The sequence below is a fragment of the Thermobia domestica genome, chromosome 5 (genome assembly GCF_964235325.1).
Source record: "Thermobia domestica chromosome 5, izTheDome1.hap1.1, whole genome shotgun sequence".
NCBI classification, from domain to species: domain Eukaryota; kingdom Metazoa; phylum Arthropoda; class Insecta; order Zygentoma; family Lepismatidae; genus Thermobia; species Thermobia domestica.
The window spans coordinates 204,366,955-204,384,073 of record NC_137458.1 but is presented as its reverse complement, the minus strand read 5'-3'; the positions used below and the strand labels follow the sequence as shown (position 1 = coordinate 204,384,073).

The 17,119-nt window shown below is 36.9% G+C and overlaps 1 protein-coding gene across 5 annotated transcripts in view; it reads left to right on the top strand.

Annotated features, from left to right (window-relative positions):
- The window catches only part of Root (ciliary rootlet coiled-coil, rootletin), a 533,338-nt gene that overhangs the window by 325,667 nt on the left and 190,552 nt on the right, over positions 1 to 17,119 (top strand). For 4 of the 5 annotated variants that reach the window (XM_081759610.1, XM_081759612.1, XM_081759611.1 and 1 more), the window contains one exon: positions 14,029 to 14,124. The exons of the other annotated variant lie outside the window; for it this stretch is intronic. In XM_081759610.1, the coding sequence (XP_081615736.1) occupies positions 14,029 to 14,124 (96 nt within the window). The remainder of the gene's footprint in view (positions 1 to 14,028; positions 14,125 to 17,119) is intronic. 5 annotated transcript variants of the gene reach the window in all.

Sequence of the window (17,119 nt, the reverse complement as noted above, 5' to 3'; positions counted from 1 at the left end):
AATACTGACGATCCTTCTGACCATTTTTTAATGATTTCTTTGTTAAGTGGCACTTCCAACGTACTTTTCTAACAAAACTAAAGTAAAGCAAATTTAATTTTTGCCTTTAATGTTTTATTAAGTTCAACAAATGTGAATCTCGAATTGTAAAGTAAGTATTAAGTAAGTAGCTATCAAAGATGGAGTGGGTCAGTGGGTCAAGTTGGTCAAGTTTTCTGAATGGGTCAGTGGGTCGTGGGTCAACAGCATGTGATCTACTGTGACCCACCACCCACCGTGACTCACTGCGACCCACCACCCACCATGACCCACTGCGACCCACCGACTCTACCGACCCTCTGTGCTCACTGCATTGTAGACAGTATCTTCTGAAGACTAGTAAATTTGTCTTCGTTTTACTTCCAAGACCTTCATTTCCCTTCCTTTTTTACTTGTTTCTGTCTACTTACCTGAGGTGAGTATATCTAACCAAGTGTAAAAAGAACTTCAGGCACTTTCGGATATTGATATTTTTAATTGTAATAATAGCAATAGGACTTATACTACTACTTGGCTTTAGAGATCTGTGAGTTTTTAGAGGAGCTAACTACTGAAAAAAATACATTTTTCAATCACTGTAATATATAAATTATTATATAAAAAAATTGAATGTAACTATGTGTGCCTGATCATCACGTTCAAATTGCAAAGTCAAATTAAATAACTTTTGGAAGAAGGAGGGAAATTCCTATTCACCTCTGAACACTTTCCAGAAACCTCGTTCCCTTTCGCTTTCTAGACGGGAGAGGGAACTTGGTAATGACATCAAACCTTCATGTGTAATTACAAAAATTAAATTTAAAAAGAAATAAGAAATCATCTGTTTATCAGGCTTTAATTGATAATTTATTCACAAGATTCCTATCGAAGGCGTGGTAGATGTTCTCCATGAGTCGATATTGCCAACTGACATGGTCGATATGGAAAAGGTGTATGGTGATAGAGAGATGATACTTCTTGCTGAGTACTTCAAAACTGATCAAGAAAAATCGTTATAAGACTTAAGTCTAACAAGCAGATTGTCGATGAGGAGTTGCAGAAATCAGGTAGAAGTATTATCAATTTCCACGACAGAGTGCGAACGGGGATTTCCCGTTATAAATTGACAGATGACTGATATTAGAAATAGACTAAGTGCTCAAATATTGTCTAACTTGTTCATCAATGTTAATGGCCCACCGCTAGACAAGCTCAAAGTAGACGAGCTAGTTATTTCTTGGCTGAAGGATGGACATCATTCCACTGCGGATGATTTACCACGAAAAAGTTCCGGAGGCCAGCAGGAAATAAACCCGATTTCAGATTTGTTTTAAGGTGGAAAATCACGAGTTATAGAAAATGTATACTTGTATTACTAATGGCTTATTTGTGTTATTCAATTTTGTACCTATTTTTTTAGTAAGTCTCTGCTTTGCTTTAGGTAAACTACTTTGAATAAATATTCATAATAATTGCAATTATGCATATTTGTAACTTAAATTTAACGTGGTGTTATAGTGATTACACAAATTACAATTATGAGCATACTTTATGGAGATGCTCTCACATAGGGTACCCGAGCACCTCTATACACTATGAAAAACTGATTTTTCAAGTCTTTTGTGAGAAAAATACTGTGAACTGAGAAACTATAACCTTTTCCATATTGTACAGGGGTATTTTCGTGCGAATAGAAGTTTCTTTTGAAAAGCGTTCAGAAATTAACACTTGCAAGAATACTCTTTTAGTACAAGTATATTTTAGGCACACACTAATTTCCCCCCACCTTGAACTGTTTCAATTTCCTCACTGACAAACACTACCATTTTATATCATAAATGTCAGATCCACCGTTATTCTAACAGAGTGGTGCTTGAGCGATTGACTAGAAATTCAAACTCCGATTAGTGACAATTTCACAGTCTTGTTTTATTACAAGTGTAAACTCTTTAGTCAGTACAGAAGAGGCCGTGGATCGTGTTCAGAGTTGATGATGGATTTCGGTGAGTCAGAATAGGTCACAGTGGATGAGAGTGGTTCATGGTGGGTGGTGGGTCAGAGTGGGTCACCGTGGGTGATAGGTCACAGTGGGTCATGGTGGGTGGTGGATCAGAGTGGGTCACGGTGGGTCGTGGGTCATGGTGGGTGGTGGGTCAGTGGATCGTGGGTCAAGTTTTCATTGACCCACGACAACTCTGGTAGCTATTACAGTAAGATATCTCTAATAAGGATATCTGTAAAACAAGTTTTTTTTTTTTTTTTTTTTTTAAGCGATGTATGGCAGATGTTGTTCATACGATTTTCTCTCTAAGAAATAAAAAATAATTTCTAAACTTTTATAGTAAGAAACATATTTAGGAGTCTTGGTCCATCTCTTATAAAATTTCTAATCATTTTCAAAGATTTATACTTGGAGTCATAGTAACATACGAAATTACCACAGTTTCACAATATATGAAATACAGTATAAACATTTTAAAAGAAAAAATACTAATATAATGAATCTAATCTAAACAAAATGCCAAGGATACCGTAGTTCAATTTGCAGTCATTTCTGAATATATAAAGACTACTTAAACATATAGATTACGTAACAACATAGACTTGTTGAGTTGAACTGGACAGAATATTATCAAAGAAATACGCACCCATGAGATCATACATTAGTATTCATGGGTTGAACCAAAATGTGTATGATTATGCCATTTTTTATTTATTTATTTTACATTTTTCATCCCTTTAACTTTCTTTTTAAAAAATCTCTATTGCGTAAAATCTTATCATAAAATTCTACGCATGATACGTCATTCATATTGTACAATCAGAAACTTTAGAACCTGGAGGTTGGATATATAAGAAATGACAGCTTTTCCAGTAGCAGCATAGTTTCATTGTATGTCTGATAGTTGGATAACCAACATGACAGCAAATACATGCCCAAAAACATAGTATGCCAGGATATTCCTCCACTTGGAGGAAAAAGTATTGCTATCTGAGAGCATCACTTAGAGAAACAACCACGAGATAAATCTGCAGAAATTCCATTCACGTTAAGTTCAAAAAGATAGGAATTAGTGCAAAGAAAACGAAAAGAATAATACGCATCATGCAGAGATCGAAAAAGTATGGAAAGCTAAACAAAATGAGAAAACAAGGAAAGAGGGAAAGGAAAAAGTAAAAGACATGGGAATAAATTAAATTTTAACACTTAAGGTTAAACAGCCTCCGTCTTTCCCCTTGCATTGTCTTGTTTTTTCTCCTTTCATAGGATAAACCTCTTTCAGTATCAAACGCGAACATCATTTATAGTGTTTAATTCCTTGGGGAAAAAAACTTAGTCTAGGCTGAGACTCGAACACAGAATTCTTAGAACGACAATCACACACGATACCCACTTATCTACACAGGCTCTCTTTATAAATCAACCATTACACACGCTGTTATCAAACGTGTAAATCAGCCATTGTCGATGAGTTACCCCAGTTACACTTGAAGTTTGAATTTTATTTACGGCCTTTAGCCATCTACGCAGGGGTGTAGCCACGGGGGGACCCATCGTGGCCAGGCCCCCCAAATGATTTCCTGCCCCCTAATGACCAGATGTTAAAGCATCATCGTGAAATTCCCTCGCTTCAGTCATTTAAAAACAACAAAGTTTACATATAAGTAATAATTTACGGTAAAATAGTATGGAAAAATAATATTTTACCATACCGATCATAAAATAGTATGGTGTACTTTTTGTGACAGCAGATTACACAATTTACGGCGATTTGTATTTGACAGTTTGAAGACAAACGTTTTGACAGGGTACTATAAATTCTACCATAAAACAATGGTACTAAACTAAATTGTAAGTACATTATATTATTTATATGCTGCAATTTGTGTTTTAAGAAAACTTTTTTTTATCAGATGAAAAATTTGGTGAAAAATGTTTTTATTCAGTTTTTCAGTTTGGATTTCATTCGCATATTTTTAATTGCTATTTCGTGTAAAACAGGAAGTGAGACATAGCTGTTAATAAAATAATTATGTCTTTTTAGTCACGAATAATAAACATTTTTGTCAGAAAATCTTAAATAAATCAAGTGCAATTTCAAAGAAAATCAGTCTTATGTATAAAAGTAACCAAGAAAGTTCTGTCGCTTTTTGTTTAGGTCTATGGTAATTAGCCCTCACACCGTGAGTTGAATGTGAATGGAGATAAGATGAAAGTCAGTTTCTGGTGTTTATATATATCCAACATACTACCTGGTTGTGGCAGTTCAGTTACACCGTGAACTTGCATAAGGACAGACTAAACATGGAACCACCACAGAGCGTCATAGGGCATATATGCTCTACGAGTTCAAACTGGGGTCAAACGCCGCAGCAGTGTGGTGGAAGTTATGCCAGGTCTTGGTGAGGGTGTTGTGACTGAGCGGACAGTGCAGTGGTGGTTAAAAAGTTTAAGGACGGTGACGAGACACTCAAAGGCGCACCACGTGCCGGAAGACCAAGGCATGTACAAAATGTAGATCTTCAGACAGCAATTGAGCCGAACAGTTGCTAGACATGTGAGGAACTGCGCTACCCTCATGCCGTAAACGTCGCCAACACTTAGTGGCCCACTTGCAGTAAATGTCGATCGTCGCTATAACGACGCGTCCAAGAATTGCCGCTAGTGTCCCACTGACGGCAGGGTTTCGTCGAGTCGAAACATATATCTCTAGTCGAGGTGTTGAAGTTACCACCGCGTAGCAGGGAGAACTTCGTTTTGGTCCACGCTCCTTAGATTCTTCGCGGAGAATCGCGAAGGGACCAACACGAACTATCGCTAGTCATGTGCATGCAGTTATTATTATATATTATTTTTCCTGACGAATTGTTCCTAAAGTGAGCTCCGAGGGTCAAGAATAACCTCTGCCTCAACATCATGAAGTGAAAAATCCTGAGATAAGTGCGATAATTGTATTAATTTAGGTGACAACTGTCGTCGATCATTAGAAAGTGAGTATGCGAGAAGTATGAAATAAAGTAAATAGACACGCGTCATTTTGTTTCAAAATTACATGGCGAACACATGTTATCTAATTCCAAACAGTTATCGTCGAATATACACGGTTAAAGGAGCACTCGGATTGACCAAATTAAAGATATCTTAATGATTTATCCCTTTACAAGCGACGTTTCCTTCATTGCCTTCGTAGCGAAGTAGGATGAACACTTGCCTAGTAATCATAAGATTGGTGGTTCAAGTCCCCTTCGGGACATTGTTTGATACTTTTTTACTGTTTTTTTACTCACCTTAATGTAAAGAAACCACACATATAGCCGATTTAACATATTTTCGGGAAGTAATTTTCTGCTTCATTGGCGTTTTGTCGCGTCTCTGCTGCTGGTGATATAATTTTCAAAACGGAAGAGGGGTCACCGGGGATCGTCGCTGCGGCGCCGCCAATGTTTGGCGAGATGTCGCTAATTGCCCATTTGTGGTCCACGAACGCTTACGGCATGGAGACAATTCAGTGTGAGTGGCGAAACCATTCAGCAGCACCTTCATCAACTAAGGAAACACTAGAAGTTGGGTCGATGGGTCCCACATAACTTGACTCCGGATCAAAAGAGAACGCAAGCAGACACCTGTGTTTCTTCGCTGTCTCGACTGAGGAAGGAGTCATTTTTGGACAGGGTGTTGGCATGTTATGAGAAGTGGGTCCTGTACGAAGTTCTACGGCGCCGTCATAACTGGTTAGCATCCCATGAACGGTTCCAAGACAGCCGAAACCAGCACTGCACCGGAAGAATGTCTTCCTGTGTGTTGATGAACTGCTTGCGGCATCGTGTATCGGGAACTGCTACCAGCTGGTCATAGCGTGAATGCATCTGTGTACTGTCAGCAGTTGAACTGTGTTCAAGAAAAACTCAAAACTCTTTACCAGCACGTCTGAATCCCAAAGGGGTCCTTATCTTACAGGACAACGCTAAGCCCCACGTGGCTAGGATGACCCGGGATACCATTTTACGCCTTGGATAGGAAACACTATTGCATCCGTCATACTCCCTGGACATTGCACCGTCCGATTATCATCTGTTCCCTTTCTTGGACAATCACCTTAAAGGATGCCAGCTCAAATCCCTAGTAGAGGTGCAAAATGCACTTGATACCTTCTTCGCTTCACGGCCCACCAACCTCTACCGCGATGGAATCCATGTCCTTCCACAACGTCTGCAGAAGGTTGTCTATCTATTCTTGATCTTCCAGGTATGTGCTAGGTGACATATGAATATTCGGAGGTGGTGGGTGAGAAAGCGATAGAACTTTCTTGGTTACCTTGGTGAAAAATTATTATTATTATTATTATTAATAATAATAATAATAATAATAATAATAATAATAATAATAATAATAATAATAATAAGAAGAAGAAGAAGAAGAAGAAGAAGAAGAAGAAGCTAAAAACAATGTTTTTAGTTTTCCGGAAGGAAACCAAAAATTTCCATTTTTTTCAGGCTTGAAAAACACTAGCTGCAACATATATTTTTGTAGATTGTAGCTGGGCCCCCTTCAAAAACGACGGGCCCCTCCTACAGAAACTTGCTGGCTTACCCTTGCATCTACGGCAACAGTCCCCTTGTTTTCATTAAAAGCATTTGTTCTGTAGATTAAAATCAAGAATAAATTAATCTATTATGAATTAATCTCTTGGGTGCACCAACACTCACAAACAACCCACAGACACACACACACACACACACACACATACATACATCGTATATATATATTATCGGATTGATTAAGGATTAAATGAGTTATTTCGTAAATTTACGAAACGGGTCTTGAAGAAGGTCGTCGCAAAAGTAATGACATCTCCTAGCGTTGTTACGTAAGACACGCAACATAAATAAAGCTTGAAAACCAGACGTTACAAGTTGTGGCGTGGCTAAGTCGGTAAGGTGTTTGCCTTTTGAGTGGGCAGCGCTGGTTCAAGTCTCGAGTCTCGATTACTTTTTCTTTCAAAATACATTTCCATATTTTTATATATGTTATTAATAATTGGTTTCTTGAATTTTTTGTAAATTATCTTAAATTAGTGGAGGTTAAATAAAGTCAGTAAGATTAAAACACATAATTGCTTTATCCGTATGTGAAGTCCAGAGATGGAGCGGATCAGCGGGTCATGGGTCAACAGAACGTGACCCACGACCCACTGGGACCCACTCTGACTTAACAACGCATTACGACCCACCGACCCATTCCGCTCAGTGGGTAAACAAGTTTCCGACCATACTTTTTTGTATGTTGTGCAAAGTAACCCCAGATATGGGGTTACTTTGCACCAAAGTTTATATTTCAATAACTATGGTTATATTGAATGTTTACTAATGAACTTATACTAATGTTTTCTTTATATATCTAGCTATTATATGTTTAAAATACAGTGTTCTAAATCATTACGTTTGTAAGTTACATGCGATTTTCTTTAAAATGACATACCTTGTACAAAATAGGCCCGTCTTACGGTACTAAGTTTCATCTCACTAACGCAAAGTACTCTATTTGTTATGTATTTTTAACCCTCTTTCCTCTATTATGATACGCACTTTAATAAATATGACGTGACAACAACCCAGTTTGAGGTAGGCGTTAACTATGTTAAAAACTTCACACCGAACGGTTCAACCATTTCCTTTACGTTAAACAATGTCTTTTTCATTTTGTATAATACAGACGTACCCTCATGCAAAAAAAAAAAAAAAAAAAAAGTGCGTATACTGTAACCCACGATTTTTCGCAATTATTCCATTTTCCTTACGTTCATGGGTAAAATTCAGTTATTAGTATGTGTAGATAATAGAAAGCAATCCATCCAAGATATCCCCCCCCCAAAAAAATTAAAAATATAAGCAAAAAACAAAATTATGCTCGATTTTGTGTATACTGGCAATAATGCTTTCGAGAGAATTTTGCAGTGACAGAGCACGACTGCAGAGGGAATTTCACGAGTGGTAGTATCGTAGTATCCAGAAGTTGAATCAAGGAACTAGAAAGTGCAGTAAAATATTACATTTATTGGTTTAAACCTAGGGTGTAAATTGTCTGCCAAATATAAATTAGCTTTTGTAACCAAGATGTACGGAAATATAGAAAAAAAAGAGAAAAACTGTTTTCTTAAATTTGGAAGTGACATGCTCTATAGCCATGAGCATTTATTTCTTAAGAAAAAGACAGGCAACAAAATGTAGTCTCTGTGGTCAAGTGGATAGAGTGGCGGACTGGTAGTTCTTATATGTTTTGACACCAGGTTGAATTCCACCCCATGCCATCCATTTAACTTTTTTTTTTTTTTTTTTTTTACAAAACATTATAGAAAGTGTATAATTTTTATGTTAAATGGGAACTGAAACAATATAATAAGGAAATAACTTTTTGTTTCCTCTAATGTCGTATTTATTCAGAATTAGTGTACTATTAGTAATAGCGATTTTCTTCAGTTTATGGTAATGTATGCCTATTCCTCCCCTCTCCGTTTTTGCACACCAGAAGAAACTTCAACTCACTTCGAGTGTGTCTGCGAGTCAGGAACAGAAAAAAACATGTGCGACATGCAGCCTTACAGTCACAGCGAATGAAACTAATAGCTCGTTGTCATAAAAAAGCGGATGTTAAATTATTGTTCTAGTTTTTGTGTGTGTGTGATTCTTTTTAGACTCTCTCTGTCTCTCCTTTTTTTTCATATCCACATGTGCAAGAAATGCAATCATAAGTGTGTGTAAGGAATAAAGAACGCTTTCTTTAAACAAAACTAAATTATACAGCTCTATTTGTGAGGAACACGAATGCTTCCAAAATATGCCATGGATATTAACTATAATCATATCGTTCTTCCGAATTATAAAGTAGCGTGAAAAACTGATAATAAAATTATGTAACATGCATAAGTTTTTTTTCGAGCGTGACAACACATTAAACATAACAAATTAAATTTTTGGAGTTTAAAATTAACACTTTACGTGTCGGTGTAGGCCTGTTCGTTTTCACATTCGAGCGACGAAAGAAGAAAGTGTGGTGATAGTTATAACAATCGAATACGCGATTTCAATGAATTCAAGTCACATGGCCCCTACATATCGAAAAAAAAAAAGATTTTTCGATGTCTGCCCATCTATTCGTCTGTCAGTTCGTCACGCTTTTACATGCACTCAATTAGAGGCCATACTGTTCAATGTATCTGGACCGAATTCTAGACATAACGTTTTAATAACATACTATCATTTTGAATTTTATATCCTTCGACACCTAAAAGTAAGGGTAGTTTATTGAAGGATGAAAATTTAAAATTATTCAAATTTCTCAACAAAAAAACACGTAAAAAACTGTGACGATTTTATTTTTTATAGATATACATTTTATTAACAACTCTCCACCGTGGTATCAATCGTTTTTCTAAAAAAAAAACTACATATGGTGTAATTTACTGTATGGTATGCGTTCTTTGTGCACAATTTTCTCAACCACATTTCATAAATAAACGTTTCATTAATAACCTAACAATATGACAACTCGTTCGCCATGTAAACATTCAGAAGGAGTAGCTTTCCCCCGATGATTTTACCATTAACCCTTTCCGGATCCTGGCTTTTTGGGCTATTTTTTAGACTTTCAGTCAAGCAGCTACTGTATCGTCACTATTTATCCTAGGATCATGGTTCATACCTCATTCTCTTCAGAATAGAGCTGGCTTTCGAATGGTACCACTTGCATGCTCATACTATATACCAGAAGCGGGAAAAATGTCAAAGTGAAAATTTCGGAGGGAAAATTTTTTTCTCGAACTTTGGCCCCCCCTGTGTGATCGTAGCCATCAAAAAAATCTGATAAATAGTACTTGGTATACTGAATGTGTGTGCCAAATTTCAAGTTTCTATCTTGAATAGTAAGGGCGGGAGAATTTTTATCAAAAATTCCCACAATGCCCCAAAGTACCATAAAACACTATGATCTCAGGGGAAAAAATTCTTGAGACATTCCTAATTACCCTAGGACTATAATCCGCCAATCATTCTCTTCAGAATAGAACTGTCTTTCAGGCGGTACCATTCACATGTCTCCATCATGTATCTAAGGCGGGAAATTCCTGAAAAAAGGGATTTTTTGGGGCAAATTTTCCCTTTTTTCAACTTTTGCCCCTCTGAACCCCCCTGTTTTTACGCAGAAATAAAAAAAACTTCTGGTAAATACTACTCGGTGGACTGAATGTTTGTGCAAAATTTCAATCTTCTACGTGAAAAAATAGGCCCGCCAGAAAAAATTTCCCTACCATGCCCCACTTTTACCCTATACAGAAGTATATTTGGATAAAAATTCACTGAGACGGCCTTAATTACCCTAGAATAATAATTCGACCGTCGTTCTCTTCAGAATGGAACTGCCTTTCAGACGGTATGACTCGCGTGGTCCTATCATGTATGTAAGGCGGGAAAATTACGAAAAACGGGATTTTTGGGGTAAAAAATCCCTATTTTTACCCCTTTACCCCTCTGGTTCCCCCCTGTTTTAGCACTGACATCGGAACAAAAAATCTGGTACATACTACTCCGTGGACTGAATGTTTGTGCAAAATTTCAATCTTCTACGTAGAAAAATAAGCCCGTCAAAAAATATTGAACATACGCTTAGAAAATGAGAAAAGAAATTTTTGACTTATGACGTCATCACCTCCTATGTCTGGACGCAGGACGGTCTGAAACCATACGTAATGTCTTCTGCAAGGCCTCTGGACTTGGAAAAAAAAACGGACGAAAAAGCTCAAATAGAAGAGAAATAACGCAATGTACCATGAAAAGTGCATATGGTACAAATTGTACCATAGGATCCCGAAGGGGTTAACGCCTCAGGCAATTTTGTTCATATTTCGTAAAGAAATGTTTCAGTAATAAACTAAAATACAGCATAAATCGTTTATCCCGGTAACATACAGAAAAAGACGTTTTCTCAAAGGTTGATTTTTTTTTTTTTTTTTTTTTTTTTACAATTTTCTCAGTAATAACAGACAAATTTCTTGTAATTTCAGTATGGTATAACTCGCTTGTTCCGAAAAGAAAAATCGAAGAGATAATTTACTTTGACAGTGAAATTTTTCCTGACGATTTGCTTAAAAATTACTCGATATACTTGGTCCAGATTATAAATAATTTACAATATGGCATAAATCGTTTATCCTCAAAATTACAGATAGAATAGTTTACCTTTGTGGGTAAGTTTTTTCCGATGACCTTCCCAAAAACAACTCAGAAGATGTTTGTTGTTCATATTTCATAAATAAATGTTACATAAATAACCTAGCTATATGGTATAATTCCCTCATCCTGAAAATCTAGAAGTGGTATATTACTTTTGACAGTAAGTTTTACCTGCAATTTTCTCAAGATGCACTCAGGCGATTGTGTTCGTATTTCATAAATAAATGTTTTATGAAAACACTAACAATACAGCATAGCTCGTTTGTCCTGAAAAGATCCACAAGGGATAATTTATTCTTGGGGTGACTTTTTTCATGATTTTCTCAGAAATTACTCAGACACTTTTTCTTATAGTTCACATACAATTATATCCTTAATAATTCTAATATATGGCTTAAGTTATTTCTAACGTAAATATGACCAGTGGGTACTTTACTTTTGGGCCTAAAGTTTCTTCTAACAAAGTTTTCCAAAACACATTATTTTATTAGCAATTTCCCAAATAAATGTTTCATAATAGCTGCAGCCTAACATGAGTCAGTGTAAAAAATTCCAGCGAGAAAGTACAGTGCGTTTGTTCCATACCCTTTCTTAAATATATTTTTAAATGTTTCCTAATCACAATTTTCCGAACAAAATCGAAACTTCTTTTTAAATGTGCCTTGTTGTGGTCAAATGGTTCAAGTGCATTGGTTCTGGATTTGATTTCCAGTGAGAGCTAGTGTATTTTTGTCCAAGAGGTGTGACACGTCAATGCAAAGAAAAAAGTCCAAACGATGATTGTCAATTCCAAAGGTAAAAACGTGAAAAATACAATGCCAGGTTAATCAGTGGCCTCTAGATAAAGCTATCCTGCGAAGTGATTGAGATACCCTCCTGCTAGTGATTGTAGGTAATCCTCCTGCTAGTGACTGTCAAACAAGAAAGAAAATCTGATGGTCTAGTAGCATTCAGGGAAAAACTATTGCTATTATTTATCACTCAGTTGTACCAAGTATTCCTCTTGTGACTACGGTAGTATCTGTTCTCTTAGTCTAGTAACGAAGTAATTCTTGTGCCCAGTGTGCCCACTCGCTGCCTTAGTTCAATGGTGGAACGATTACCTTTTTGTGTGTGGAGACCCTGGCTCGATTCTAGCTCGCGCCAAAATAAATTTTGTTGTGGATATCATCATGTAAATAAGTTTTCTCGGAGGTCTCCACTTTCCCCGTATTTTCTTTATTTCACAATTTCATTCATTGTCATCTTCAGTCTCCCTTAGCCTCAGTACATAATAGTAAGACACTAAACTAGAATTGTAATTTACTTTCATTTGAAGTAGCTATACTTTCTGCGATGACACCACCAAAACTAAATAAATTCATATATTTTATGCTATTATAAAACGTCATGTTGAGTTGAGTTGATTTTAGTTTAGCGTCCCTTTCAGCAGCGAGGCTATATGAGACGTGGACCTATTGATTAACGTGGAATCCGAACCACATGAGCTCTCGCCGGGAATCGAACCCGGGTCTCCCACGTCAAAGGCGCGTACGCTAACCGCTTAGCCACGAAGGAGCTCATAAAACGTCATGTAAAGTTGGATTTCTTTTTGAAAAATGTCCCGATTTCACTTCTGAAAATATAGTAGTCTTAGTATATGCCGCTTATTTAGGTTCCACTCTAACATCCTTTAAGTCTTATCAGTTTTAAACTCTTTATCTTTCTTTTCATCACACAGGGCTGTGTGGAAACGTGCGAAGTAGCAGCTGCGAGCTGTTTTCGTAGTAAGCAGCAAATGTTGATATGCTCGAAGTAGAGATATGATGTTGAACATAGCGGTTGTTTTGAGCTTACGAGTGAAATATCGAAATTAAGAACCGAATTTCGACTAGCTACCTCATGCATGAACGAAAGAAAGTTTTCCGTAATTAACTAGCTCTAGAATGTTTTCTAGCGTTATATAAAAGAGATCTAGTAAAAATGTGAGTTCTTTTAATAAAACATTGCGTCATAGATAAGATCAATGATACACATTAATATTTTCGCTTCAGAAGTATATACAGGATGTTTCAAAACAACACCGACAACGTTTGGGAGGTGATTCCTAACACCAAGATAAGTCAAACAGTATAGACCAACCTCGGTGCACAAATGCTTCCTTTGGGAGTTATAGACTATCGGAAACATGAAAAAAAGGAATTTTAAAGGTCCATAGCTCTAAAACTATGTTGCCTACTGTAGTCGGGTCAAGACTTCACTTAGGAACTAATATGTTCCAATCCAAAAATGCGTTTCAGAATCATAAGGCACTTACGCAACAAATTTTATAGAGGGAGTTTGGCTACGGGTATACAATTTGAAGTATTCACCAACTACCTCTATAAAAAATTGTTGCGGAAGTACCACAAGATGGATACTTGGATGTTTGGATATGAAACACGGATATTTGGATAGAGCACATATTAGTTTCTAAGTGAAGTTCTGACTCGACTACGGTAGGTCCCTATAGTTTTGGAGCTATGGACCTTTTAAAGTTCATTGTTTCATGTTTACGGGAACCTATATCTTCGAAAGGAAGCATTTGTGCACCCAGGTTGGTGTATACTTTTTGTCTTATCTTGGTGTCAGGAATCACTTCCCAAATGTTGTCGGTGTTTTGAAACACCCTGTATAGTCGAAAGCTATGTAGTATGTTTTAGCCTAATGTTGTTTTTGTAGTCATAATAAAGTATATACTTCTCCTAGACATGTGTGTCAAGGAAAGTTAATCTATGTTTTTTTTTTTTTTTTTTATCCCTTAAGGTATCCCTTAAGGAGGCCCCTCTTTTGACAGAAGGGAGAATGGAGAGGAGGAGGCCAGCGTTTATGAGGTCTGCTGGCAGAGCTGCGGGGGGAGAGGTAACTAAATATTATTACGTTCAATGATTTGCATGTTGGTAAAATGTGCTTATATTACAAATATTTTTTTCAAGGAAAGTAATCGTTAGTAATTATAATTGCAGGTATTTTAAGTGTAGACATTAAATTATTAATTCTGCAAATAAAAATATATAATCCAAAATCTGATGCCTTGTTAATCAAAGAGCTATACAGAATAATGGTAAACAAAATTCTAAGGAATTGAAAAAGATTATAATTAAAATATGTAAATGAAAGACGTATAATTTTAAAAAGGAGCAAAAACCAAAGATGCACAGAGGTTTTATATGATAAACAACAGTCTAAAGAAATGGTTTATTTAATGATGCTATATGTATTTGAGAAAGTAGCAAAATTGCCTGATTCATTTCAATATTTCGTATATTACGATGATATTCTTTTAGTGGGTGATCCTCAGTGGGCGTTTTACTGTTAACGTCCACATCTGTGGTAATTAATCGCAATAAGTCTATCGTAACACCGAGTCGTATTCTTACATATTTGGGAGCGCAAGTGAATTTTGATCGTAACATACTTACAATTAATACTCGGTATCTTAACATTGTTAAATCTTGCCCATGGCATACAGGGTGTATGCGGAAAGTATCGAGACTTCTCTCATATGAAATACATTTATTGACATTTGTGTACAATGAACCAACAGTCTTCAAAATAAGCCCCTTGGACAATACACCGCTGCCAGCGGTTTTTCCAACTTTCATAGACCACCCTAGAACTCGACAACCGGAACACTGTTGAGGCACCTCGTCGAAGTTGCTTGTACCGCGTCAATCGTGTCGAAACGCTGCCCTTTCAGGGCCCTCTTGATGCGACAAAACAAAGAACACGGGCCCAGATTGGGACTGTAAGGTGAGCGCGCTGCCACGTTATTTGTGCCCAACACTTCAACGACAACTAGCGACGTGTGACTGGGCACATTGTCATGGTGGAGTGTCCACTAGTCGGCGATCTCCTGTCGCACTCGACTAATGCGATCCTTCAAACGACGGAGCACTGCTGCGTAAAATTTACCAGTAACGGTCTGTCCAGTAGGTACAAACTTCTTGCACACTACTCCTTTCGCGTCGAAAACCACGATGAGCATGGATTTGACGGGCGAATTGTTCATGCGAGCTTACTTCGGTTTTGGAGACTGATTCATATGCCACTCACTGGCGGATCCACGGGAAGGATGGAAGGGGCGGTTGTCCCCCCCAAAAGGTCATTTTTTTCTTGTTTACTTCCAGCATTTATTGTTGGGAAATACAAATATGTTTTTTTATCGACCGATCCACTCTGTGTGACAAGCCTAGTAGAGCCTATCCAAAATGTGTGGTACTTAATTGAACTTAATACATATTTGAATTGTGAATACTTCTGTCCCTAGTTTCTTGAGGTGGTCACGATAAGCCCCAAAGAAGCGAGAATATGATTCATTCGTTGGACGAACAGCTGTAGGAGGATAAGACGGCTCATTCTTTGAACTAAAAATGTATGTTTTAAAATTATGTCTTAGAAAAAGAATATGTAAATTAAATTCGGGTCCCAACACTTTAATTTCCTTTACCTTGATAAAGAGAAATATAGAATCTTCAGCGCTCCTTATCGAAAAGCTCTCTGAATGTGAGATGTGACTTTTCGTTGGCTAATTGATTGATATGTATTTGTCGTATATGTCGTTTGACAAATGTGACGCTTTACAGAACGAGTACTAGAGTTTAAAGTTGGATCTGATCCACTGTAGTGTGTTCGATGCTCACTCACCGGGGATCAAACCACAGAACCTCATGCATCAAAGATCAAAGGTACTTTCGCTAGCTACTAGACCAACAAAGAGGGCCGTTACTTTTGGGGTTCAACTCGGAAACATTAGGAAGAGACCAAGGATTCATTGTGACGTTTAATGGCATTTCATCTTTCCTTGGGAAATAACACAAACTATTATTGTAATCTTATATATAAAAGAGAACGCACAAATCCTTTGTTCCCTCATCACGCTAATACGGCTGAACCAATTTCTTTCATTTTTGGGGGGTTATTAGGATTTGGACCCTAGATGGTTTTTATCATATCACTTTAATTTTCAATTACCAGTGTCTTGAGATAATTGACCATTCAAGTGTCCATAACGTACAAATCCTTTGTTAGTTCATCATAGGTAAAAATAAACGTATTTATATGCAACCCGCATGACCGTGTCACTCGGCGGGTTAACATAAATGACAGGCGATATAATGTTAACATTTACTGCAATCTACTATGGTTTTTATCATATCACTTGAAAGCGAAAAAGTAAAAATTATCTAAGTAATAAAGTTTATTGCGTTCCGGGGTGACCGCAGCGAAGCGGGGCGGGTTAACATAAATGACAGGCGATATAATGTTAACATTTACTGCAATCTTCTATGGTTTTTATCATATCACTTGAAAGCGAAAAAGTAAAAATTATCTAAGTAACAAAGTTTATTGCGTTCCGGGGTGACCGCAGCGAAGCGGGGTGAACGCTGCTAGTTCATATATAAAGGACGAAATCCTGAGTGAATAACTGATCTTTGCACAAGCCAAACCGCTTAAGCTAGAAACTTGAAATTCAGACAGTAGATCAGATTTGTGTCGTAGGGTGTCACCATGGAAGGATTTTTTGGAAATTCGAAGAAAGGAAGGAAGATGGAGTAGAAACTATTTTAATAAGATGGCCATCTCTCCGAATCCCTTAAGGTTAGAGACTTGAAATTTGGTATTTGGATTTCTCATTTAAAGTAATGTGATACACGATTCAACGTTTTTTTTTTTTTATACTTTAGTAAAATGGAAAAAAAAGAGGTGGAAAGAAAAAGCCGGGGATTGCAATTATTATAATAAGATATCAATATCTATGAATCTTTGAAGTTTAGGAACATGGAATTTGGTGTATGGACTTCTCACTTAAAATAATTCAATACGTATTTCAGCGTTTTTGATATTTTACCTAGAA